The sequence below is a fragment of the Thyridium curvatum genome (genome assembly GCF_004353045.1).
Source record: "Thyridium curvatum strain D216 chromosome Unknown NODE_41_length_360454_cov_79.457556, whole genome shotgun sequence".
Lineage (NCBI taxonomy): Eukaryota > Fungi > Ascomycota > Sordariomycetes > Thyridiales > Thyridiaceae > Thyridium > Thyridium curvatum.
The window spans coordinates 211,999-235,074 of record NW_022156796.1 but is presented as its reverse complement, the minus strand read 5'-3'; the positions used below and the strand labels follow the sequence as shown (position 1 = coordinate 235,074).

The following is a 23,076-nucleotide window of genomic DNA, read 5'->3' as shown; positions in this document are numbered from 1 at the left end:
AAGATGCTTTAGCTCCTGATAATTAACGCCTTAGCCTCGATGGGCGACGACAGCTGCTGGTCTTGTGATTTTTCGCCGTTGCGAGACAGCCCTGGAGATGGGTTGTGTGATAAGTGAAGGCTGGCTCTGGCTGGCTCTGGCTGGCTCTGGCTGGCTCTCATCATCATCACTCCGTATTGCAACCCTCCCCTTTTCATTTCCCCCCCCAGTGCGTATCCATGCAGCCCTCACCCTGGAGCACACACAAGCTTATTTGCCCATCACCCCATCACCCCACTCCCTTCCCACAAGGTCTCACTCTCATCCAAACCCAAACCAGACTGCTGGCCCTCTTTGGCCCTCTTTGGCCCGCCTGCACACCAACCCATGCGGTGTATTTGCCACGGCCCAGGACTAGTTACCTTTTGCCTGCCATTGGTGCGAAGCCCATGCGATACGAAATGGGAAACCAAGTCGTCTTATCTCATCAATAACACAGAGAAGGGCATGTCGCGGCCCGGGGGGGGGGGGGGGGGGGGGGGTCATTGATTGGCGGCTGTTTGCGCTCTCTCTCCACTCGTCTTCATTGAGCAAAATACTTCACGATCATCTTCCTCACTACCCTGCCCGAGAAACCCGTCGATTTTTGGTAGTGGGATCACCCTCGTGAGTTCCCGAGGGATACCTACGTGTCCAGGCATTGTTCGCATCGCGGTAGTTCCTGATGGACCACTCCCTTCGCCGACTGTTCCGGCCCCGGCTGGCCCGTTTGCCTCCGTGTCGAGCCTCTTTGTCTGAAGCGAGGATGCTGGAATGTCGCTATTTTGTCGATCCAGAAAAATGTCAGATGTCAGCCGAGATCCACATGGTAATTTCTTCCCTGAGTCCCCCCACAAAACTCAACTTCTTTTTTAGCATTTGACAGTCCCCATGGATTTCCAGGGATTCCAATTTGATGCGCGCTTGATCGGTTAGCGGGAGTCGGTCGGTCGCTTTCGGCACTCCGTACGCTTCAAGTCCCGTGGGTGCCAATCCTCCGACCTGACGGGCGCAATCCGCGGACTGTGCCGCCGTGTCCGTTCCCGAGTCCGTACTCCCTTTCAACCTCGGGAAAATGCTCCCTTATGAAATTGCTTGGCGAATGCCAATTTGCCTTCCAATCTGCTGATCTTGGCTTGTCTCATTGCCTCTTCCATGGCGACAAAATGGCTGAGATATCGTGATCAAATCACGATGCGTTCCTGTGGGAGCGCACTCCCAGCACAGGCCAATTCTGTCCAAGCATACCGAGATTTTTGATGTATTGGAATCAGTATCCTCCCACGATCTCACTTCGGCAAGGAATTGTCTGTGGGAAATCTTTCGTGCAGCTCTATCTGCGCTGTCTCCGTAGACAGATGCGTCTGAGTCTCTGAGTCGTGATCAGAGCCCTCAGCGCAACGATTCCCATCGCCGTCTCCATCATCTTCATCGTTGCCCTCTGCCATGATCATCCGTACCTGGCATGCGGTTTGACTGCGGCTATATGTTCGGTATCGGCTGTGGACTGCTTCTACGGTATTGTTTCTATTGTGGCTCGTCGCTCGAATCTCTGCCTGGGTGATTCGGCTGCCGGAGCTGAACTCTGGCATTTCATCCAGGATGTCGTCAATTTCCATGTTTCCGCCTTCTATCCCCGGCCCAGCCACCTTGCATGGGCGTGAATTGGGATATTGCCCCAGGCTACCTAGGTACCAATACCAACCTAGATACCTCGGTATCTCTCAGGAAATTCACGAGGGTTATCCCACTACCTAAAGCCAATGGCTTTCATGGATGAGGCACTTGAACACTCGGTTTCATCTCGTCGGACGATTGCTTGGCAGACGAGCAGGTACGGCCGGGAGGCGGTCACTGGTCATTACCTGTTTTAGGTGGTTACCATTTTTGCTGGAAACGGGGTTGGTGCTTTCCAAAATGGCGAATCCACCACTCATCCGACACTGCGAGGCAGTAGCAGCCGCGAGCTCGCGAGGAGGACACAGTGTCATGTTTTCTTTTCGCTGCCTTGGGTCTGATCTTCTTCTCTTCTTCTTCCCAACAAACACGACGCACCACACACACACTAACCAAGACGCAGACAGACACACACACGCACACACTAACACACACACTAACACAGACAGAGAGAGGGAGAGATGGCTGCTGCTGGTGGAATCGGCAGTCTAAATGGCAACATCGTTGTCGCCAACGCGTGCGACAATGTCGCAGCGGCTCGGGCTCTCCTCGAGTCGCAGAAGATGCTCGGCGTGTGAGCCTGGCCTAGCGGGCCGACTCCGCCACCGCCGCCACATCCTCGGGATGGGATGTGACGGGGGTGAGCACCCTCATCATTGCGGTGGGGACGGCTGTTTTGGCCATCGACGTCATGAGTCGCTGGGCCATCTTCCGGCCCAGCTGGTGGCGTGGCCAGCAGCAGCGCCTGGGCGATGTCGAGGGCAACGCCAACGCCAACGTCAACGCCAACATCGATGGCGGCGGCGGCGACAATGACAGCGACCGCTGCCGCCGCCGCAGTGGCCACCGCAGCATCCGCAGCGGCGGCGGCGTCGGCCGTGGCGTCGTTTCATTCGGCCCGTTCGCGGGCGTCACGGTCGTCTCGGGACGACGAGTAGACGATGATGGGGGCGGGGGAGGGAGGGGGGGTGGGGGGGGGGTTCCTTTTTTTCCTCTTTTCGTTGTTTCTTTCCTTTCTTTTCTTTTGTCTTGTTGTGTGCTTTTGGGAGAAGGATTCTTAGGTACCACAGCGAAAAAGCACCCCCAAGTCTCTCATAGCAAAGTTGTGTTTCGTTTTTCAGCGAATGTGTTATCAACCTAACAAATGCATTCCACACACTGTACCGCCCGTGTCTGTTGCCCTGTCCGTACTTCCTCTTGACCTCTGAAGGATGCGTAAATACGTGATGGTGAGGACTGGATGTGGAGGCGGGAAAGGCTGTGATGGTGATGGCCTCGCCTTGACATGCAGGCTCAGTCACTAGTCATCACAAGTCACAATTTGCTCCTGGAAAACTTTGATTAAATGCCATCTGTTACTACACCATGAGTGATGGATGTTTCCAATTTCTCAGCGTCAGTCGCAGACAACGAGGTTTCACGAGGCTTATACTGACGACAAAGCAGATTCACACGACATAGAAATTGCTAAGAAGGGCGATGATGAATCTATCAAATTGAGGTGCCCGATATTTGCAAGGGCGAGCCTTGTTCCATCATGCAGTCTCCCCCGGTTCCTTCGATAGAGCAGCGTAGTGCTTGCAACCACCATCGGTGAGGATAGAGTTCTTACCCTCGGCGGAGGATCACCTGGCAGACACGCAGGTACGGCCGGGAGGATTGCCACTGTCACGTACTTTAGGTGGCTGCTCCTATGGCGATGGAGTTGAGCTTGGCTCCTGCCAGTGGAGTGACGATAAATCTGTTGCAACAAACTAAGGAGCAGGAGCAGCCCTATGCATGGAAGGCACCGAAGTGGTCTACCTCAGTGCAAAATGCATCTCGCTCCCTTCGATCCGATGTTTCTCTTCTTCTCAACAACCATGAGACACACCATACGCCACACACACACACTGACAGAGAGACAGACACACACACACACGCATACAAGAGAGAGAGAGAGAGAGAGAGAGAGAGAGAGAGAGAGATGGCTGCTGCCGGAGGTATCGGCAGCTTGCACGGCGACATCGTCGTGAACGGCTCCGCCGAGCTCGTGGTGGCCGCCGTGACTAACCTCACGGCGGCCGTCCTCGGGCTCGCGGAGGCCCACGCGGCGCAGCACCAGGAGCTGGTGCACATGATGGAGAGGCTGGTCAATGCGACCGAGAACGCCGCCCGCAAGGGCTGGATCGAGGTTGGTGGGGCGGTGGCCACTATGGCCATGGCGTTGTTTGCCGGCTTCGCCGTGCTGTTGGCGGCGCCCGTGGCCGTCCAGGCGCCGGTGGGCGCCTGGCGTGCCTGGAGCGCCTGGCGTGCCTCGCGTGGCCGCAGCGACGAGGAGGGGGGCGGCGGCCGGGGTGGCCATCGGGGTGGCCGGGGTGGCCAACGGGGTGGCGGCGGCGGGCGTGGCGGCGGCGGGCGTCGTCGCCACGGCTTTTCGTCGCAAGACGACTAGGTGCCTTGGGGCGGCGGCGGCGGAAGGGGGTTGGGGGGTTGGGGGGTGGATGCTGAGTTTCGGTTTCGTTTTTTCTTCTTTCTTTTTCTTTCCCTTTTTCTCTTTTCTCTCGTGCTTTTTGCCTTTGGGACCAGTATTCTTATTTATTGCGGCTGAAAAGCCTCCCCAAGACTCTCTTGGTAAGTCTTATTTCATTTCTCAGCGGAGTCATCGGGGTCCACGGAACGGTTGGCGTGCTCTCCGCATGAGTAGGCTCCGAAGTGTCGGACCCGGGCTCTTGGCTGGGGCAAGCACGCACACATTTTGTCGGCTCGAGCAGGCAAAGGCGGGATTGCGCGAAGCGGTAGTAGTTCCTACAAGCTTCATCTTTGCACCAGTACACCCCGAAGCCATCGGCATCCTTAGTGAGGCTGAACGAGTCTGGGTCAAGAGCCTGATACCAGTGCAAGTTCATGCGCTGAATGCGACTCTGGGGGTCAGCTTCAAGGATGAACCACGACTGAAAGCCTACTACCAGGCAGTGTTCCCCTTTGGGACAGGCTGCGATCTTGACTGATCGTACATAACGCCCTTCTGGGAGAACGTTCCTGTTGAGCTGGTCAGCGAAGCATCTGCAAACCGTGCTATGCCGCAAAATATTTCGTTGACGGCTGGGCCTTTGGTAGGCGAAGCCTATCGGCGCTGTGCGGCAAGTTGCCTCTAATTGCGACTCAGGCGAGGGGCGCTCCCAATCTGTTGAGGTCATGCCTTGGTAGTGGAGGCAGTCGCAATAACCTGGGTCGCAGATCCTTGCGCCTGGTATCTGACCAGGGTTGAGCTGCGGGCACACAAATTGCCCTTGTTTTCCGTATAAGATGCCTCTCCCCTTGGCTACATCTTCAGCCCGAACAAGGCCCCCTTGCAATTTTCGAACCGGAATGTGATCCAACCACGCCAGCTCCAGTTCCATTACCCGCTTCTTGGCACCCAAAGGGGTCCTCCTAAAGACAAATGAGGCAGTTGGTGTTGAGGAGCATTCATAAAGTCTGAGGTCTGGCGCTCTCCGAAAAAGGGCCCGCACAGATCTTAGGTGATAGTTGCAGCTTGTCAAGTGTCGTGTGCACCGGAGCAAGTTATTATAGAAGCGCTTGTCTGCCGGCCACTTCTTCGCTTCGGAGCATAGGAAGGACCAGCTTATTTTCTTGTGGTTGCAAAGACGCAGATACCCTTCGTGGCCGATACAGATCCGCTCTGATTGTGGCTTGCTGCGCTCTTTGGCCGAGAACAGGCAAACAGGGTGGTCGGCATCGCATGCGGAACAATGAAGATACGTCTCGACGAGAGCTGCCACTCTATCCTTCCAGCCTGGAGACTGGCGCGCAGCCAGGCAGTCTTTGCAGTATGCGTCTCTTTCCAGAAGGGAGAGGAACGCGTCTTGTCCCCCCGGCGGCCAGGCAAGACGAGATGCCGGCCAGGAATGATAACTCTCTGTCTGTGTTTGTACGTCTTCGTAATCCAGGCGGTGTCTGCAAGCCAATGGAAAGAGGCGCAGGAATACGCGGCTGCAGCGCCGGAGGCACTCGACAGTGACATTGTCAGCCAGCTGCATCACTCTGACCAGTATCTTGTCTGGAAGTCGGCACAGGGGGCTCTGGGTTCGGTTGTGGTATGCGGCGGCCATCAAGGGGTGCAACCTTGCCAGATTGTAGGACTCGATTTGAGTGCCATGAGCTTCGGTGTTGGCTTGCTTGCTCGGAGAGTGCCTTCGGGACGGCATGTTGGAAAATGGTTAGAGGAGGGATAGTTCTTGGGACTGCTGTAACACTATCGTCATTCGCTTTGGTCGGGTAAGCGGGGATAGAGGGACGGCTGAGGTTGACTAAGGAGGAGTACCGAGGAAAGAGGGAAGAGAAATGGGGAGAGAGGAAGAAAGAAGCGATTTAAATAGCAAAATGGGACACTCGTGAATGAGGCATTTTGCAAGTACCATGGATTCAAGTCAGCGGTAAACCCATAATCGAAGTTATTCGGATCCATAAAAACCACGCATCTTCAGGCACACCACGGGCTTTGCAGATCCAAAATGCTCGTTACGGGAGCTCGGACAAAAGAATACCACTCTCTAGGTATTTAGATCACATGTGGTTCAGCTGAAAAAGAGCAGGTTATGTCATATGGCTCGAGTAAAAGCTAGCATGGTCTTTGATATGTGAGTGGACAGCACACCCTTGTTCAAATTACCTAGCTATGGAAGGGGAACAGAAAAGGGAAAGACAAGACAAAAAGCGAGAGAACAGGAAAAGGCAGAGAACGGAAACGAAACGAAAGTACAGGAAAGAAAGATTTGACTATGTACTGGAAAAGAAACTTTCAAGGTCGGCTGCGCATTTCCCAGGCCAAGTCCCGGCGCCAATATTTGTTCGCTCGATCAGTCCACACTCGGCGCGCGAAAGGTCTTGTATCTGGGGAGATGAAGGCGAGGGTCGCAGGTTCGTTTGTGAGTCGGGAGACTGTACAAGCGTAGTAGTGTTAGCGACGTTCAATAGATTTAGAGACTTCCAAACGTAGCGATTGTACTGACCTAGATCCGAAGCCTGATATCATCAAGCAATGTGACGCGCTAGCAAAGCGTCCCAGAACTCTTGTCTCCGCGTTGACCATAGTTGGCAGAGAGCCAAGGAGAGAAGGCCACTTTGACGGACCAGCTCTGACCAAAGCGGCCTTCGGAGGTCGGGTGAAAGAGAGAGTATGAAGAAGAGATGATGTAAAAGAGTATAGAAGTATTTGGTGAAGGGTGAAGACCCAAGAGACGCAACACACAGATACGCGCGAGCGCACGCGCGCGCACACACACACACATACACACACACTGATGACACTGACATACCGAGAGAACACAACACCCATGAGTTGCTTTGAGAGGATGATTCTGGTAGTCGAAGGAGAGAAGAGAGGCGAGGTAGCAGAGTGTGAGGAGCGGGAGACCGAGGTGCTGCATTGATTGGAGGTGTACCCAGGATTGGTGACGCGTGCCGGGGTAGACGGTTGAGGATTGGGCGGCCTGGCGAAACGAGTTCGTGGAAGTGATGACCAGGCTGAGGAAAAGCAGAGATGCCAGATTGAGTGTACAAGTCGAGAGGGCGGATAGCGTTCGTCGGCCAAGCCGAAACCAACAGAAAGGAATTGTCGAGATGACAGGCCTGCGGATAGGATCGTATATCATCGCCGCGAATTGCTACAAAGCACAATATTAGTATTGCCTCGAGATAGACTGGCTGCAAGGGGAAATGGTGGGAAGAGAGGACATCGGTCGAGCCTCGTGTGCAAACCACAGCAGCTGAAGTGCCAGAACATGAATGACATACCAAGACTGATGCTATTTCGCACAGAAGCATGAGGCCGGGCGGACTCGCCATGAGGTGATAGATCAGGGTCCGAGTCCAGGATGAGGGATTGAACCGACAACATGATCGGGTGTGAGCATGGCAGCGGGCGGAGAACAGATCGGCAAAGGATTGACCATGATCAACTGAGAGGCGTAAGAACCTCGAGGCAGAATTCGGGATGATTGACTTGAGCAAAGCCAAGGCATATTGTGCGTGCCGCAGAGAGATGAACTTGACAGCCAAAGTCTGGCAATATTGAAGATGGGCGAGAGAGGATCATGGAAAGGAATTGTTGACTGGAAGAGTTGGGGACCGAAGTGTTTTGTTGGTCATTTTGACCGCATGCGCACCTCCTTTGACAGGCAAGTCAGTGGATAAGGTACTGCGTACTTGCCCTTCCTGGGGGTGGGCAGTTGCCCTGCCATACCTAGGTCGGTAGAAAGACTTCCTTCCTCCAGCCCCTCGGACCTGCAGGTGGCAGCAAATGATCAAATCGAGAGAAGATGACGCGGAGAAGCGGCGGGATTGCTCCTCCCACATAGAGGGAGGGAGGGAGATGGAGGGAGGACGTTCCTGTCTCGTGACAGCGACCATCGAAGTAACCCTATGCGAGCATGTGACGGCAAGATGGGCGAACTGGGCAGCCTGGCTGCTGAAGTTGGTTCATGATGTGACTTTAGTGGACAATCGGACCTTTGCCTGTGCCTTCCAAAGGCCGTCAGTTTCCTCGGGGCTCCCTACCTACTCGGCGTACAAGCAGTGTGGAACAGCCAGCGCCATTGCCACTTTCTGGAGGACTTCAACCTGTCGTATCGGTGAAAGGAGACCTCGCCAGTCTTTGGGCACCGCAGAACAGTTTGAGGCACGGTCTACTGGTGCCGGCCTGACTGCTGTTTGTGGCTGCTTGTAGGGGTGCGAGTCTGCGCTTCCTTCAAGTGTATCTTGCAACTTCATCTAACTGAACTGTTGACAATTCAAATGACGTGGTGCTGTCCTTTCCATCCGGGTTCGAATTGCGGGAGCGGCGCCTTTAGGATCTGGCCGCCCGTGATAGTGTCTGACGGGAGATTCCGTAATGCCTTGGATCTACATCTAGATCAAGATCTCCAACACACGATGCTTCTTTGTCATTGTAACAGGTGCTGAACACGAGTGATTTCAAGCTTGAGATTATTAGTCCCGTCCTTCATTCTGCACCACGCCAACTCTGATGCGTTGGCTTCAGACCAGTCCATAATGCCGGAAGCGCATCCATCACCTGTCCGTAACAGCAAGCCGACCCTCTCCCACAGCTGCGTCGACAGCGTCGTGATCATGACCATGTACATCGAGGACGTCGCCTTTGAAGGGGCCGGAGAAGCCTGATCTACCTGTAGCGGCGGCAGCGAGAGTGAGCCGACTTGGACTTTGGGGAGGATGACCTTCCAATCGCTCCCGGAGCCCGGCCGCAATGAATGCTCGATGCACATTTGCATTCGTTGGATGACTCCACTGTAGAGCTGCAAAAGTCGGCTGTGGCAGGATGCCAGCAACAAGACGGTTGCTTCGTCCACGTGAGACCAGGGCCTCATTGATGTATTCATGCCCTTCTGGGCAGCTGCCGCTCCGTGATCAGGAAGGGGCTGAGATAGCGCCGACGATTTCGCGAAGTCCATCTCGTAGCTAAACATTCCCATGGGACCATGCATGCGTTGTGCAGGGATGGCATGGAGCGCCTCCAAGATCTCGACAAATTCTGTAGTAAGACGAAATAGTTCGTCAAAGGAAAACTGAGTGGACACTTTGGATGCGCATGTCCCAAGCTCAGCAGGTGTTATCGTTCCATCTTCAGAGATATCGATGACAGGAAAGCTCCCAAGACAGTCGAGCGTATCTACATGCAGGCTGGCGAGTCTTCGGATGGCAGCTGAAAGCGCGGTAGTGGGTTGGTCTTCCACATAGGCGAAGTTCGGGGCCAAGCCGTTGTAAGGGTCAAATAGCTGTTCATTTTGAGACTGGTATAAACTCCAGTCGATATCAAGATCGCCGAATGATCTGCCGTCCACCTCTTCCAAAAGAGCAGACGCGCTGACGGGTGGGACTGTATCCTGCACAGGTCCGGAATGTTTTGACGGCCTCCGTGGCATCCGTGCCACACGCGACGCACGGGGACTATACCGACACGGACATCTCAGCCGCATACATCTCTCGCAGCTGGTATGCTCTGGTCTCTTCAGACAGCGCAGCTTCTGCGTGTGGCAGCGATCGCACGATGACCGAACCTTTCCGCGGCTTGAAATCGGAGGATCCGGGACGGCGAATGATGACGCGGTCACAGGCGGCGGGGTTGGCTCTGCCGCGACCTGCTCTAACACCGAATTAGGGAGAGAGATATCAAGTGCCATGTTACTGGAAAATGCGGCATGAAGGCAGATGTTAGATGTCTGGAGGTCCTGAGAAGGAACACCGTATCCCCGACTTGAGGAGCCCAGCCTGTGGTGAAATGATGGGCTGACCAATCGCGCACACTAAACAGATGGGGCACTGCAGAGTCGGCGTTTCTCTGTATGCACATTCGGCGTTTCGCTAGAGCGCCTGACAAATAACCAGAGGAGATCACGAGCAATGTTAAACAACAAACCCAGGCGTATAAAGTCGGGGAGGGTTCATGACCGTCAAAGGAAGTGGTATACCAGTTCAATTAACACATCATCATGGTCGCCCTTTCTACTGTGCAAGCATCCAATGCTCTCATCAAGACCGCCCTCCCTGCTGGTCTAGTTGCCATTTTTGTAGGCGCAACCAGTGGGATCGGTGAGGTCAGTGTTAAGACCTTTGCGAAGTATGCCAACAAGCCTCGTGTCTATATTGTCGGCCGGTCACAAGACGCCGCAGACCGCATCCTAGCCGAGTGCTATAGGCTTAACCCACGTGGTGAATTTCACTTCATCAGATCCGATGTGGGCCTCATTCGGAACGTGGACAAGCTGTGTGCAGAGATCAATGGAAAGGAGAAGTCATTGAATTTGCTGTTCCTCAGCGCTGGGCAGCCGAGTCTGGACAGAGCTCGTATGTGTTTGCACAATACTGTTTGCATGATACTCACATCTGGGAAAACAGAAACCCCGGAGAAGCTACATCTTATCGCCGCTTTAAACTACTACTCTCGTATCCGCATCATCACCAACTTGCTCCCTCTCCTGCAACGTGCTTCATCACTTCGCCGTATTGTCACGGTTGGTGGCGGCACCAAGGAAGGAGAGCTCGACTTGAGCGATTTGCAAGCGAACAAGGTCCCCCTGCCCGAAATACGTGGGCATCTCACCTCGCTGGTCACCCTCGGCTTGGAAGCGGTGGCGAGAACTGTTCCCGATATCAGCATCGTTCACGATTACCCCGGTACCGTCAAAACACCCTTTCTCGATCACATGCCCGAAGACATGCTGAAGAACGTGGAATTCGTGCCACTTGACGAATGCGGAGAGCGGCATGTGTACCTTGCCACAAGTGCAGAGTATCCGCCTCGCGATGGCACGGAAGCCGGGGTCCCTCTGCAAACCGGAGCGCAGGTGTCAATGGGTTCCAATGGAGAAGTGGGGAGCGGTTTGTACTCAATCGACCAGGATGGAGAAAGCGCAAGTCTGGAAACGCTGAAGCTTCTGGCCGACATGAGGAACGAAGGAATAGTTGACAGAGTCTGGGAGCATACCGATGGCGAGTTCAAGCGGATACTTGGCGCAGATGCGCAACCATGAGCAGTCTGGAGTGGATTACCTCTTAACCCTTTAGTTTTCCTGTCATTCTCTTAACATACCTATGTCTCTGACCACTTGAAAGGTGTTCGTCTTAAATGGCTTCCAGGAACTGTTTCTCGTTCAGCGTCGTTGCGGTATGCCTGGTCTTGCAATGATATATCGTCGCATGAACAACTTCAATATGAAAATGTTTCTGGTTGACATGTGCAAATCTGTGTGCCGCCGTCGGCGGCCGTCTGCATTGCTTATCAGTTTGGCCTATGAGAAGATGCCCCATACATGCGGAGTTCCGGCCAATAAGAATCTGATAGAAATGGTTTTGTCACGGCGTTTAGATAATCTTTTTTGGAGATCAAACCTGCGTGAAGAAGACTGGAGCTTGTACTTGAGATAAGCTAATAAGCTTATCTCGTCCCTCTTCTTCGCAACTACGGACGACCTAACAAAGATGGATCTAATGCATCTACCGGAGTGGGGGTGTGTTTCTTCTGCGGTGGAAAAAATCAGACGTAGACCTCTAAGCTTGACCATGCTTTATGATATCGAAGCTCCCTTCAATGCTCACTCGTAGTTGACACACAGCCAGGCTTGAACCAAGGCTCAAGCTGCTCCTCTCACGCCAGCTCATCCGAGCAACGAGTCACCCACACGGTCCGAGCCGGCCGCCATCCCGCCCTCCGTCACCATGACACGTTTCAAGCTCCCCGCCGTCCGCCTCCCCAAGGCCATCCAGGCGGTCCCCGCCCCGGCCCTCCGCCTCATCGGCCTGCTGGTCTTTGTCAACATCCTCGTCTGGGCCGGCGCCGGCATCACGCTGCACTTCTTCCCCAGCCTCATCACGCCCGCCGTCCTGGCCTACACGCTGGGCCTGCGCCACGCCCTCGATGCCGACCACATCTCCGCCATCGACCTCATGACCCGGCGCCTCATCGCCTCGGGCCAGCGCCCCGTCGCCGTGGGCACCTTCTTCAGTCTCGGCCACTCGACCGTCGTGATCGTCACGTGTATCGTCGTGGCGGCCACGTCCGGGGCGCTGAGGGACCGGTTCGGCGACTTTCAGAGGATCGGCGGCATCATCGGCACCAGCGTGTCTGCGGCTTTCCTGCTGCTTCTCTCGGCGGGTAACGGGTGGATCCTCTGGAGGCTTGTCCAACGCCTTCGCGCCGTGCTCGAGGAGCAGCGGCGCCGGAGGGAGTCCGGGAGCGACGCCGAGGAGGTTGAGGGTGCGGACGCCGATTCCAGTGCTGCAGCGCTACAACTCGAGGGCATTGGCTTTATGTCGAAAGTGTTTCGTAAGCTCTTCCGCATCGTGGATCGGCCGTGGAAGATGTTCCCATTAGGTCTCCTGTTTGGGCTGGGCTTCGACACAAGCTCTGAAATCGCCATCATCGGTATCGCCAGTGTTCAGGGGGCGCAGGGGACGAGTCTCTGGGTGATCCTCATCTTTCCTATTCTCTTCACCGGTAAGTAGACCGCCCGCACGACTAAGATGGGGTAGTGAAGCTAAAGATGATCACAGCTGGCATGTGCATGCTCGATACAACGGATGGAGCCTTGATGATGGCGCTCTACACCTCCAAGAGCTTCTCGCGAGATATTGTTGCGATTCTGTACTACTCTATTGTGTTGACATCCATCACAATCTTTGTCTCGGCCTTCATCGGTATTATCCAGGTTCTGTCTCTTGCCCAGAATGTGGCGGAGCCGGAGGGCCCATTCTGGGACGGGCTCTCTGCCATTAGCGACCACTACGATGTCATTGGCGGTTGCATCTGTGGGCTGTTCCTTCTCGTTGGCATTGGTTCGGTACTAGTGTACAAGCCTTGGAGGAAGAGAATGGATCGGGAAAGAAGTGAGACTTCTGCTGAGACTCCTATTTTGGAATAAGGAATATCACTCTAACAGGGGCAATATCGTGCCTAATTAATTGGTGGATGCAGCAAGGCATCGAAGAAAATGTGACTCGATACGTTCAAGCTGTTCCTAGAAAGATATGACTGCATTACTACATTCCATCCATATAGAGCAATCGTCTTCATAGGAGTACTCTATTGTTACCGAGCTCTACAACTTCACGATATCATCTTGTAAAGAACATAGTCGTTCACTTGGTACACTTTATTTTCTTAGACTAGTTGCTGGTGAGAGGGAAGCTGTCGGTGGGTGAGCTGCGTCGTAATTTTTAAGAGGTCATAACACAGATCTCCTGCCCTGTAGTCGTCTAGGTCTAGGTCCGTGTAGCCTGAAGGGCAAATCGATCGAGGCAAGACTGCCAAGGCCCGCCCTGCGGAGAGTTAGCATGCGAGACTATCATCTCTTGCTTACACAGGGTCACAACACACCGTTCACTTGAGGATCGGTCGCAATTCTCATGACCGCCCTGACGCAATCCTCTGTCTCAGCAAAGCCAGATCCATGTGCTGCAAGTTGTGCAGAAAGCCTTTCGACAACGGCCGGGGACATAAGTGGGGTCGCGATGAACCTGAAGTGTACCACCGCGGTCAGTCATTGGACGCTGAGACTTTTCACTTAAACTTACCATGGTGCTATAAGCCCGACCCGGACCGGGCCCCGGCGACGCAGTGCCTTCATGATGCCACGGAGCCCATGCTTGGCTGCGCTGTATGTTGGCGAGCCAGTTGTATCTAGATAGCCTTGGATGCTGGACTTGAGGATCAAACATCGGTCAAAGCTGTCATCCTGCCGGCTCATGTGAAATACCGCTAGCTTTGACGTGTATACCACGCCTCCGAGGTTAATGCGGAGAATATCCAGGCTGGGCTCGGTCGGTTCGTTGCCATGGTCTGTGCTGGCCCCGTTAGTACGTTGGCATTATTGAATCAATGCATGGTGTGGTTCCTCCTACCTTCGAAGAATTTATCAGATCCCGAGATACCGGCATTGGCTATGACTATATCGAGCCCACCCCGAGGAGATAGCTGTATGGCTGCGTCAAAGGCAGCGTGCTGGTCGTGCCAGCTTCTGACATTGCATTTGACAAAGTGCGATCTGCACTGAACTTGTTAACCGGTGTGATTGCGAGACTGTCTGGACACTAACATGCGAACTAGATCCTCATCGACAGGCGCTTTCAGGTCCGCGTTTACCACCGTCGCCCTGAATTATTGCCAGCCATTCTTCAGCTGATGATACGTAACGATGAAGTGGATTGGTGTTACCCTGAGTTTGCAAATTGTCTCACGTATGCGGCACCAAGTCCACTACTCCCTAGTATCAAGTCTCTGTCAGACGGGACCAATCATCAAACTCTCCTGTGAATAGAAGCTTACCACCAGTGACAAGCACAGTCTTTCCTTTCACCTTTGTGTAATCAATATATTTGGGACACGAGATTGGGAGTGTCTGAGCCGCGGTATAGCAGCCGGAAACGACACCTGCCATAGCTAAGGTCTGCTCTATGACCCTAATTTCTATGGGAGTGGACTGTTGAAGATCTCAAGCACACGATCTGTGGTGCCTCAAAGACCGGCGAGTGAGAAGGCCATTCAATATTGCCATGCCCTTATGTAAGACGTGCCATCATTGTGTTGAAGTACTCTACGATGCCCCACCCTGGAGGTATTCGGCAACCGGCTAACATAGCCGACTCAGCGCATGGCCGTTGGTTCTAGTTAGATGAGGTTCCTAGAGAGGAGCACACTAACTCGGCAAGAATGCGAACTAAGGTTGGCACAACAAAGTCGTCGGTAAGCTGATCAGCATTGGATGTGGCAAGTGCATGATTTGTCCATCAAAGGAGGTTCAGGTATTTGTAGAGCCCTACTATCCTGAGATATATCCCTCCAGTCTTCTTATTCGTAGTCTTTATCCAATAGGTCAACGGAGTTCTGTACCAGAAAAATGCCGTACTTGCAACTGATTACCAATATCGACCTTTCAAGGGACGCACAGAAAACATTGGCCTTGAACCTCACGGATTCGGCGGCTACCGTTTTGGGCAAACCTGCACACTTGTTCGGGGTCAGCATCCAAGCAGGTCAGGTGTACTCATTTGGTGGAAGCTTCGAGCCTGGTGAGTTTTGGTCAAATAACCACCGTGAGGACTGGCCCTAATATCGCCATACAGCATTCATGCTGCACGTCACGGCTTTAAATATTTTCAACCCAGAAGATAATATTAGGTTTTCAGCAGGCCTGACGTTTTGGCTAGAGAAGAATCTTGGGGTGGCAAACGATCGAGGATACATCACCTTTTACAATCCTAGTAAGACTATTCACAGTAATCATGTTATGCAACATCGGACTGATTGAAGGTACAGCTGATCCCAATATCGGCTTCCAAGGCACAACTATGGCAGAGGTTAGGAAGCGGAAGTAGTAGTAGCCGAATTAACAAGTTTTTTGACTAGGGATATCACTGACTGAATTTGTCTGATTATTCTTGCGTTTAAAGTCATCAATCCGTGGTCTCATGAATATCGCCTCAAAGTCGGAACATACTTCTCCTTTGCTAAGTTGGACTAGGATGTGTGGTTTGTCTTACGTCTCATATCGTGCGCCGGACCCCAGTGGTGAGGTAGACTCAAGAGGAGCCAAGACAATCATGTCATCGATTGCTCCTGAAAATGCCGGGATGGGGCCCACATGCTCAGCATCGGCGTCATCGGTCCCTTGGTCGGACGTCGTGAGACACGGGAGCCGTGATTACCGTGTCTACCGGCGCAATGCCCTAGTCAATGCCACTACATCACAAATATTTAGAGGCAGCTTGGGCGTAATATCAAATCGCTGCAAGCTCAGTATATCACTCAGAAAAACGGATCGAATAGCCAAATACCGTCACAGAGATGTCTGCGAGCAAGGAGCTTTTCGAACAGGGCCTCAAGAACCGCCGCGAGGTGGTCGGAGATGTCTATGTCGACCGCGCACTGAACAATGGCTCGAGCGAATTTGCCTTTGCCGGACAGCAACTTACGACGGAGTAAGTAGTGTTTGGGCCATGTTATCAGTTTATGTGAGCTTGTAGCTCATGAACATCGGTAGATGGTGCTGGGGAAACATCTGGTCACGGCCAGGATTGAGCCGAAAACAGCGAAGCCTTCAGAGTAGGTCTGCGCAGCGGCCCGACACGCGTTTAGCTATCTTGACCACTAATACAGGCATCTATATTAATAGATATAGGTATGCTCATCGCTTTGAAGAGCTGGCCCGAGCTAGGCGTGCATACGAGAGGAGCCATTCGTAATGGTGTCACGGAGGTGGAGATCCGCGAGACCATTCTCCACGCGACTGTATATTGCGGTGTACCCGCCGGTGTGGAGGCTTTCAAAGTCGCCTCTAAGGTCATTGACGATATGGTTTCAGCAGGCGAGCACAAAAGACAGCTGGAAGACTTGTCTCCGGATGCAGAGGCATATGTGCAGAAAGCATAAACTATACAAGTATATATTCAGACTGTAGAAGCTCAATCGGGTCAGATCACCCTCCAGAGAACGATTAGAGCGCCTCTCGGCAGTTGTGACTCGCTCGGTGAGGCAACACACAAACTGAACGTCTCCCGTAGCCGAAAGCCGAGGCACGTAGTAATGAAGAATGAAAATTTAACTGATATGAGCATGCTCTCACCGCTATGGCCAAGGCTAGGTATTACGACATATGTCACAGATGATAATAATGTCGACTTCACGAGTAGTAAATCCTATCCATTCCGACATGCTTCCCAGACTCGACTCTCGGTTTGTGGACTACTACAACGAGAATCTTGCAAACCGACCTGGTACACATCAGGTGCCATTGAAGGAAGTACGCTCAAGCCCCGGAGCATTTGCACGTGCGTGGGCTCTCAATGGAGACTCTGCCCCCGATCCCAATGTTCGAGAGTGGAGAGTCCCTGTTGCCGAGTCCTCAAAGCCGATAACAGTCCGGACATACTATCCAGACACCTCGAAATGGGGCCTAGGGCCATACCCAGTTCATATCAACTTCCATGGTACGTCTATCATCTTTTGGCAACAAGACATGAGGTATTGACAGGTCTGGTATCGAGGCGGTGGTTGGGTCTTTGGTGATCTAGGTTCCGATGCTGCGATATGCTTGAGACTACGGGAGCGAGTGCCTATTGTCATTATTGACGTGGAGTATCGGCTGTGCCCAGGTGAGCACTAAACCATCAAGTGGCATCATGTTTGAAAAGAAAGAATCAAGTATTCAGACCCATTAACAGAGGCACGATTCGGCCTGAATGCCCAAGATGCGTGGAGCGCACTCAAATGGGTAAATGCCTCTCTGAATTCTAGCTGGAAAGTAATAACTGCTAAAATAATACTCACCAAAAGACCCGCGACAATGCCGAAAAACTTGATATAAATCCCTTATCCATTTCTATTGGAGGGATCTCTGCCGGTGCTCACCTGGCCTGCATTCTTCAGCATCGAGCTCGAGACGAGGGTATCAGCCTCAGACTTCTTGTCGCTTCTGTGCCTCCTCTCGCAGATCACCATACTTATCGAGTACCCGAATACTCTCCTTGGCCATCCTTTACAGAGTTCAGTAAAGTACCACTGCTTGATTGGGAGCGTATGTCATATTTTCAGAAGCACGTTTTCCCGGACGAGGGAATGGCTGAGCTACAGAAAATGGTGCCAGAGTGGTGGATCTCGCCCCTGAAAGCTCCCAACTGGACCAATCTATGCAGTACTTTCGTTGCGACGGCCGAGTGTGATATGCTGAGGGATGAAGGAGAGGCGTATGCCAAAAGACTGGTTGAAGGAGGTAACAAGGTGACAATGAGAAGGTACGTGCATTCCTGAGATCAATATGCATCACAGGTTTTGACGGTCTTCAAGATACCTCAAGGTTCCACACTCGTTCATGCACATGCATTCGGTTCTTCCTCAAGCTCGACAGTATGAGGATGACGTTATATCGGCATTGATCAACGCCCATGGTATCAAGAGGGAATAGCATAAGGCTCATAACTATAGCTGGACTACGTTGACTATTAGAAAGAGAACATGGAGAAGTTTGGATCAATCCTTGGATCAAAAAGTCCCGAGAGCTCCAAGTTCATATCATCGGGCCAGTCCAAGTCGGCAAACTGAATCGTTGGGGTTGGTGCAAGAACAATAGCGGCAAGTGGTCTTGTGTCCGGCGTGAGATAAGGGAAAAAGTCCCGCCATTCAATTATGTCGCAAGGTGATTCTGGATCAGAAAGCGAACCCTGCTCAGCCATGAGACCAAACGCCGCCTCATTCTCGGTGCCATTCTGTACAGGGGCTTGTTGGGCGGCTTCATCATGATCGAGCTTTTCGAACCCACGCTCAAACATTCGAGACGAATGCCACGTCTTCGCTATTTCTCTCAGAGCAACACGCAAAATGTGGATATCGACATTCACGGCCGCGGCTAGCCTTGCATCTTTACGTGCATGCAGCAAGGCAACGATGGCAATAGCGATGCTCCATCCTGCCATGCCCTGGAGGAATCGAAGTGAACCTCTCGCCGTGAAGTCTTCAAAAACACGTGCCACGCAGCAAGACGCCAGAACAGCGGCCTTGTAAGCCTTTGGCAGTGATCGAGACGTCTTGCTCATGTATAATAATGTTACCGTAGTTAAATAAGGGAGGTGGAGCTGATGGATCTCGTGGTCGAAATTGATGGTTCTCTGCCCATGTATTGGTAGTTGAAGGCGCGGCGGGAGGCTCTCAACCCAGTCCTTGAGCTGCTGAGCGAGGTGCATGGGAAACGGACTGGACTCCGTACGTCTGACAAGGAACTTGCTGACATGGCCGATGATCGCGCACAGCTTGACCCAGTAAATAAACGTTTCCGCTCGGTTGCGACATGATGACGGGAAATCAGCAACAGTGAGCTCTTTGATATTGCAGTCATCTGGATCAATCATGCATGGTCTGCCCATGCAGATGCTTGTGAGACGTTCCCGAGCCTTCCGAGGTCAGTCAAAACGTCAGTGATACTAAGGATAGAATCTTGGGCAATCGCATGTCACTCACAAACAATGTCCACCATATCCTCCTTCGCAACTCTGGTGTCTCCCCAGGTAATAAAATCTGCCCATCTCGTGGCTCACGATGTAAGCCGAGCTGCTGGGATTGGCGGATTGCGACCCCTGTCCACCACCAAGACGAGTCAATACTCATGACATCTGGCGGGCCCGGACCCCACCAGTAAAAGAGCATGATGGCAGAGATAGCAAGCAGCGGGTTTCTCTCCTGATTGTTGTAAAATTCGTCCTTGGCATGTTTGTAATACACAGCTGGCTCAGAATGGGGGAGTACGGGAGGCTCGATGTGACTTCCGACGAGCGCTAGGGCATACTGGAGGATAGGTGACTCCTGTGTTGCTGTAATGCTGCCATCGTCCGTATGATCTAGGACGGGACACCATGTATAGCAGTAGTTTCGATATGTTTCCAGATAACTCTCCTGCAACGCCGGCGGGGGTAGTTGGGTGGTGTTCTGCAGGGCAGTGGGGATCGTGTTGGTGTTCTCGACTGTCCCATTGCCACTGAATATCTGCATGTACCCAGAGTCTCCCAAATAGCTGGCTACCCTGGTACCACCTAGCATGGACGAGGACGGAGACGGACCGACATGCTGGCCGGGGCTGGCTTCACTAGTGGACACATGGTTAACCGAATATGACCTGGCTGGTACGGCCGGTAGAGACTGCACGGCAATCGTTTGCGGCTGGTCGCTTGTCCACTGTTCTGCAACGTCCGCCAGCAACGATAGGGACGGATTTGCTGTGGTGAGGGGACTTGCTACCCCGGCATGGGAAGATGCAGGAACTAGGTCGGTAATGTGTGACAGACGCGGCTGCAAGTCGTTGTTGCTGTTGTGGGTTTCAGCCTGCTGGCTAGTCTTGACCCGCCTTGACGGTCTTACACTGCAGTGGCGATGTCATCGCCGGTCAGCTGGCCGATCATGTTGCATTGGTAGTGGGGTGCTTACCGGCATTCGTCCGCCGTACCGGCCTCGACGCACCTCGAGCATGGACCGGTAGGATTTTGCTGAATATCACATTTGACCTGCTTTTATCAGAATGAAGAAAGAGTTTAGGGGCTATGGGAATCGCTAAATTACCTTTTTCTGGTGGCAGGCCAGACACACCAACCGGGATCGCCTGTTGCTCCTCCGAGACCGTAGAACTGGGGGAGCAGAACCGGCAAGAGACGATTGCATGATTCCTGCTGAATCTAGTGCGTATAATTTGAGCCCCTCGGTGCCTAGTTGTCGATGCGGAAAGTAGCGAGTCTATCATTGCCGTCGCATGTGGTGCAGAGAGGGGGATTGCTGGCGGCAGTTCGGTAGTCATGACGACAACCGCTCACCGGCTAAGGACGCCACCCATTACCGGTTCACGTGATCGTCCCGGCTCCCCATCCCAGATGTGAGCCACGATTACCGGATACTCTTTCAAGGCTAGGTCTAGACTATTACCGAGATGTGAAAATGTCCTGACTTGGTCGTGTAGCAGTGAAATAGACATGTCAGATCGGATCTGCCGGTCGGCAGACCATGTCTTGAGCCCTCGTGATTTGGCCGAGCGCCGGAGAATGACATTCCGCAACGAACAACATGATTGCTCGAGCTCACGGTATTACAATGGCAGTTGGGGGCTCGCAAACATCCATTTAGATATGAGAGAGCTCTAATCACAGATCCATGTTCAATCACAAGGCGATGTACCGCGCCAATTACTCTGTTGAACGATCCTTGGCAACCTCTCTATTCCTGCTGGCGTCAAAAGGTCCATCAATACTATCTATCCATTATTACATGATTTGAAATGCCATCTGCTACGATCACCACTGAAACCACAACACATGCTACGGAGGGCGCTCAAACGATCCAAAGCCTGACCAACAGACAGTCATCCAAAGGCAGTATGCCATCATCGACGATGAATGGAGTCAATGGCCATACGAAGCCAGTTGGGACCTACCAGGTCTGGGACCAACCGATCGGTACAATCAAACCAATGCGGGTGATATGCATTGGGGCAGGAGCTAGTGGAATCAACATGGCGTATCAGGCCAAGAACTTCCTGGAGAGAGTTGATCTTGTTGTTTATGAGAAAAACCAAGACTTTGGCGGCACTTGGTTCGAGAATCGGTATCCCGGTTGCAAATGTGATATACGTGAGTTTCGTCTCACGCTCTAGACATTGCCAGCGTCTTGCCACTAATCTTTACTGTAGCCTCGCACAACTATCAATTCACCTGGGAACCGAACCCGAACTGGTCTGAGCTATTCTCTTCCAGCTCAGAGATCCAAGCTTACCTGGAGCGCTGCGTCGAGAAACACGGTCTGCGCGATTACATCAGGATCAGCCACCGCATCGTTGGGGCCACTTGGGACGATGAAAAGGCCATCTGGAAGGTGACGGTTGAAGATGTCGAGCGCCAAATCATATTTGATGACTGGTGTCATTTCCTTCTCAATGCTGGAGGCATTCTCAATAACTGGAAATGGCCTGACATTCCGGGACTACACTCTTTTGAAGGCGATCTTATCCATAGTGCAAACTGGCCTGATGAAGTCAGCCTCAAAGACAAGGTGGTTGCCGTCATAGGCAATGGGTCAACCGGTATCCAGATTGTCCCGGCCATTCAACCAGAAGTCAAGGAGCTTGTACATCTCATTCGCTCACCGACATGGGTCACTCCCGGTGCGGCTTCGCGGTACCCGTCTCTGAAGGGTGGCGAGATGCCCAATGTCTTCTCTGAGGAACAGAAAGAGATATTCCGCACAGATGACGACCGTTATGCAGAGTTCCGGAAGCAGATCGAGCGCGAGATCAACTCCAAGTTCCGCATGCTTGTGAATGGCGCAACGATGGCGGAGAAGGTCAGAAAGGACGCATACAACAGCATGGTTGATCTCCTAGGCGAGCGCGCTGCCGATCTGGGCCCTGACATCATCCCGGACTTTGCGGTCGGCTGCCGCCGTATCACGCCAGGCGTGGGCTATCTCGAAAGCTTTTCTAAGCCAAATGTGCGCGTGATTACCAATGCAAATATCGATCACGTTGACACTAGCGGCCTTGTCATGGCCAACGGGAAGAGGATCGAAGTTGACACGATCATCTGCGCAACCGGCTTTGACGTTTCCTTCTCGCCCCGGTTCCCTGTCACTGGTCGAGATGGGGCCAACCTGGGCGAGCTATGGACCGAACCCAATGTCCCGAGGGCCTACCTTTCCCTGGCAGTCCCCGAGTTTCCCAATTACTTCAGTGGGTATCCCCTCCCTGGTCTGCCCGGAACATGCATGCTAAACTACACCTGCAGTGTTCCTAGGCCCCAACGCTCCTATTTCCCACGGCAGCGTCTTCACCATCACGGAGTATGTTTCCAAGTATATCATGCAAGTCATCACTAAGGTTCAGGTCGAAATGATCAAGTCAATTCGTGTGAAGCAGCAAGCTGTGGATGAGTTTGCTACTCACATTGACACTTTCATGCCCCGGACAGCCTGGGCGGGGAAGTGTAGGTCGTGGTTCAAGCGAGGCAAGATTGACGGCCCCATCACGGCCATTCATCCCGGCAGCCGTATTCACTGGTTCCATACTATGGAGCGTCCCAAGTTTGAGGACTTTGAGTATGAGTACGATACCGGCAATCGGTTCCAATATCTCGGGAACGGGTTCTCCACAAGGGAGGAGGATAACTCTGACAGCACGTGGTACTTGGATGAAAGAGTTCCAAAATACCTCTATTACTGATACTTTCTGGTAACACCATATTATTTAGAACATACATCTAGTCAATAGACCACTTTATACATGATTTCCTGATAGACTGCACTTGATGAAAAGAAACCAGGACAAACCAAGAAGTACGTCGCAACGTTCTATAAGAGTTCGT

The 23,076-nt window shown here is 52.9% G+C and overlaps 9 protein-coding genes across 9 annotated transcripts; 6 read left to right on the top strand and 3 right to left on the bottom strand.

Moving 5' to 3' along the window:
* Nucleotides 1-2,386: 2,386 nt before the first annotated feature.
* E0L32_006991 (uncharacterized protein) lies at nt 2,387-4,129 on the top strand (the record flags this gene model as incomplete). Its single annotated transcript, XM_031141686.1, has 2 exons — nt 2,387-2,614; nt 3,377-4,129. 2 exons carry the CDS (start codon nt 2,387-2,389, stop codon nt 4,127-4,129), a joined length of 981 nt encoding a protein of 326 aa, XP_030994055.1.
* Nucleotides 4,130-8,621: 4,492 nt separating this feature from the next.
* On the bottom strand, nt 8,622-9,620 carry E0L32_006990 (uncharacterized protein; the record flags this gene model as incomplete). Its single annotated transcript, XM_031141685.1, has 1 exon — nt 8,622-9,620. One exon carries the CDS (start codon nt 9,618-9,620, stop codon nt 8,622-8,624), a length of 999 nt encoding a protein of 332 aa, XP_030994054.1.
* Nucleotides 9,621-10,187: 567 nt separating this feature from the next.
* Nucleotides 10,188-11,228, top strand: E0L32_006989 (uncharacterized protein; the record flags this gene model as incomplete). Its single annotated transcript, XM_031141684.1, has 2 exons — nt 10,188-10,542; nt 10,594-11,228. 2 exons carry the CDS (start codon nt 10,188-10,190, stop codon nt 11,226-11,228), a joined length of 990 nt encoding a protein of 329 aa, XP_030994053.1.
* Nucleotides 11,229-11,913: 685 nt separating this feature from the next.
* Nucleotides 11,914-13,115, top strand: E0L32_006988 (uncharacterized protein; the record flags this gene model as incomplete). Its single annotated transcript, XM_031141683.1, has 2 exons — nt 11,914-12,691; nt 12,748-13,115. The coding sequence occupies 2 exons, from the start codon at nt 11,914-11,916 to the stop codon at nt 13,113-13,115; spliced, it is 1,146 nt and encodes a 381-aa protein (XP_030994052.1).
* A 444-nt stretch (nt 13,116-13,559) lies between these two features.
* E0L32_006987 (uncharacterized protein) lies at nt 13,560-14,630 on the bottom strand (the record flags this gene model as incomplete). Its single annotated transcript, XM_031141682.1, has 6 exons — nt 13,560-13,710; nt 13,768-14,032; nt 14,095-14,237; nt 14,289-14,345; nt 14,408-14,456; nt 14,519-14,630. The coding sequence occupies 6 exons, from the start codon at nt 14,628-14,630 to the stop codon at nt 13,560-13,562; spliced, it is 777 nt and encodes a 258-aa protein (XP_030994051.1).
* Nucleotides 14,631-16,036: 1,406 nt separating this feature from the next.
* On the top strand, nt 16,037-16,621 carry E0L32_006986 (uncharacterized protein; the record flags this gene model as incomplete). Its single annotated transcript, XM_031141681.1, has 3 exons — nt 16,037-16,170; nt 16,233-16,294; nt 16,371-16,621. The coding sequence occupies 3 exons, from the start codon at nt 16,037-16,039 to the stop codon at nt 16,619-16,621; spliced, it is 447 nt and encodes a 148-aa protein (XP_030994050.1).
* Nucleotides 16,622-16,901: 280 nt separating this feature from the next.
* On the top strand, nt 16,902-18,152 carry E0L32_006985 (uncharacterized protein; the record flags this gene model as incomplete). Its single annotated transcript, XM_031141677.1, has 5 exons — nt 16,902-17,178; nt 17,236-17,343; nt 17,413-17,462; nt 17,525-17,982; nt 18,035-18,152. 5 exons carry the CDS (start codon nt 16,902-16,904, stop codon nt 18,150-18,152), a joined length of 1,011 nt encoding a protein of 336 aa, XP_030994049.1.
* A 37-nt stretch (nt 18,153-18,189) lies between these two features.
* E0L32_006984 (uncharacterized protein) lies at nt 18,190-20,136 on the bottom strand (the record flags this gene model as incomplete). The annotated part of the gene is made up of 3 exons (XM_031141676.1): nt 18,190-19,134; nt 19,202-20,042; nt 20,096-20,136. The coding sequence occupies 3 exons, from the start codon at nt 20,134-20,136 to the stop codon at nt 18,190-18,192; spliced, it is 1,827 nt and encodes a 608-aa protein (XP_030994048.1).
* An 863-nt stretch (nt 20,137-20,999) lies between these two features.
* E0L32_006983 (uncharacterized protein) lies at nt 21,000-22,934 on the top strand (the record flags this gene model as incomplete). The annotated part of the gene is made up of 3 exons (XM_031141675.1): nt 21,000-21,351; nt 21,411-22,445; nt 22,501-22,934. The coding sequence occupies 3 exons, from the start codon at nt 21,000-21,002 to the stop codon at nt 22,932-22,934; spliced, it is 1,821 nt and encodes a 606-aa protein (XP_030994047.1).
* Between the last annotated feature and the right edge of the window lie 142 nt (nt 22,935-23,076).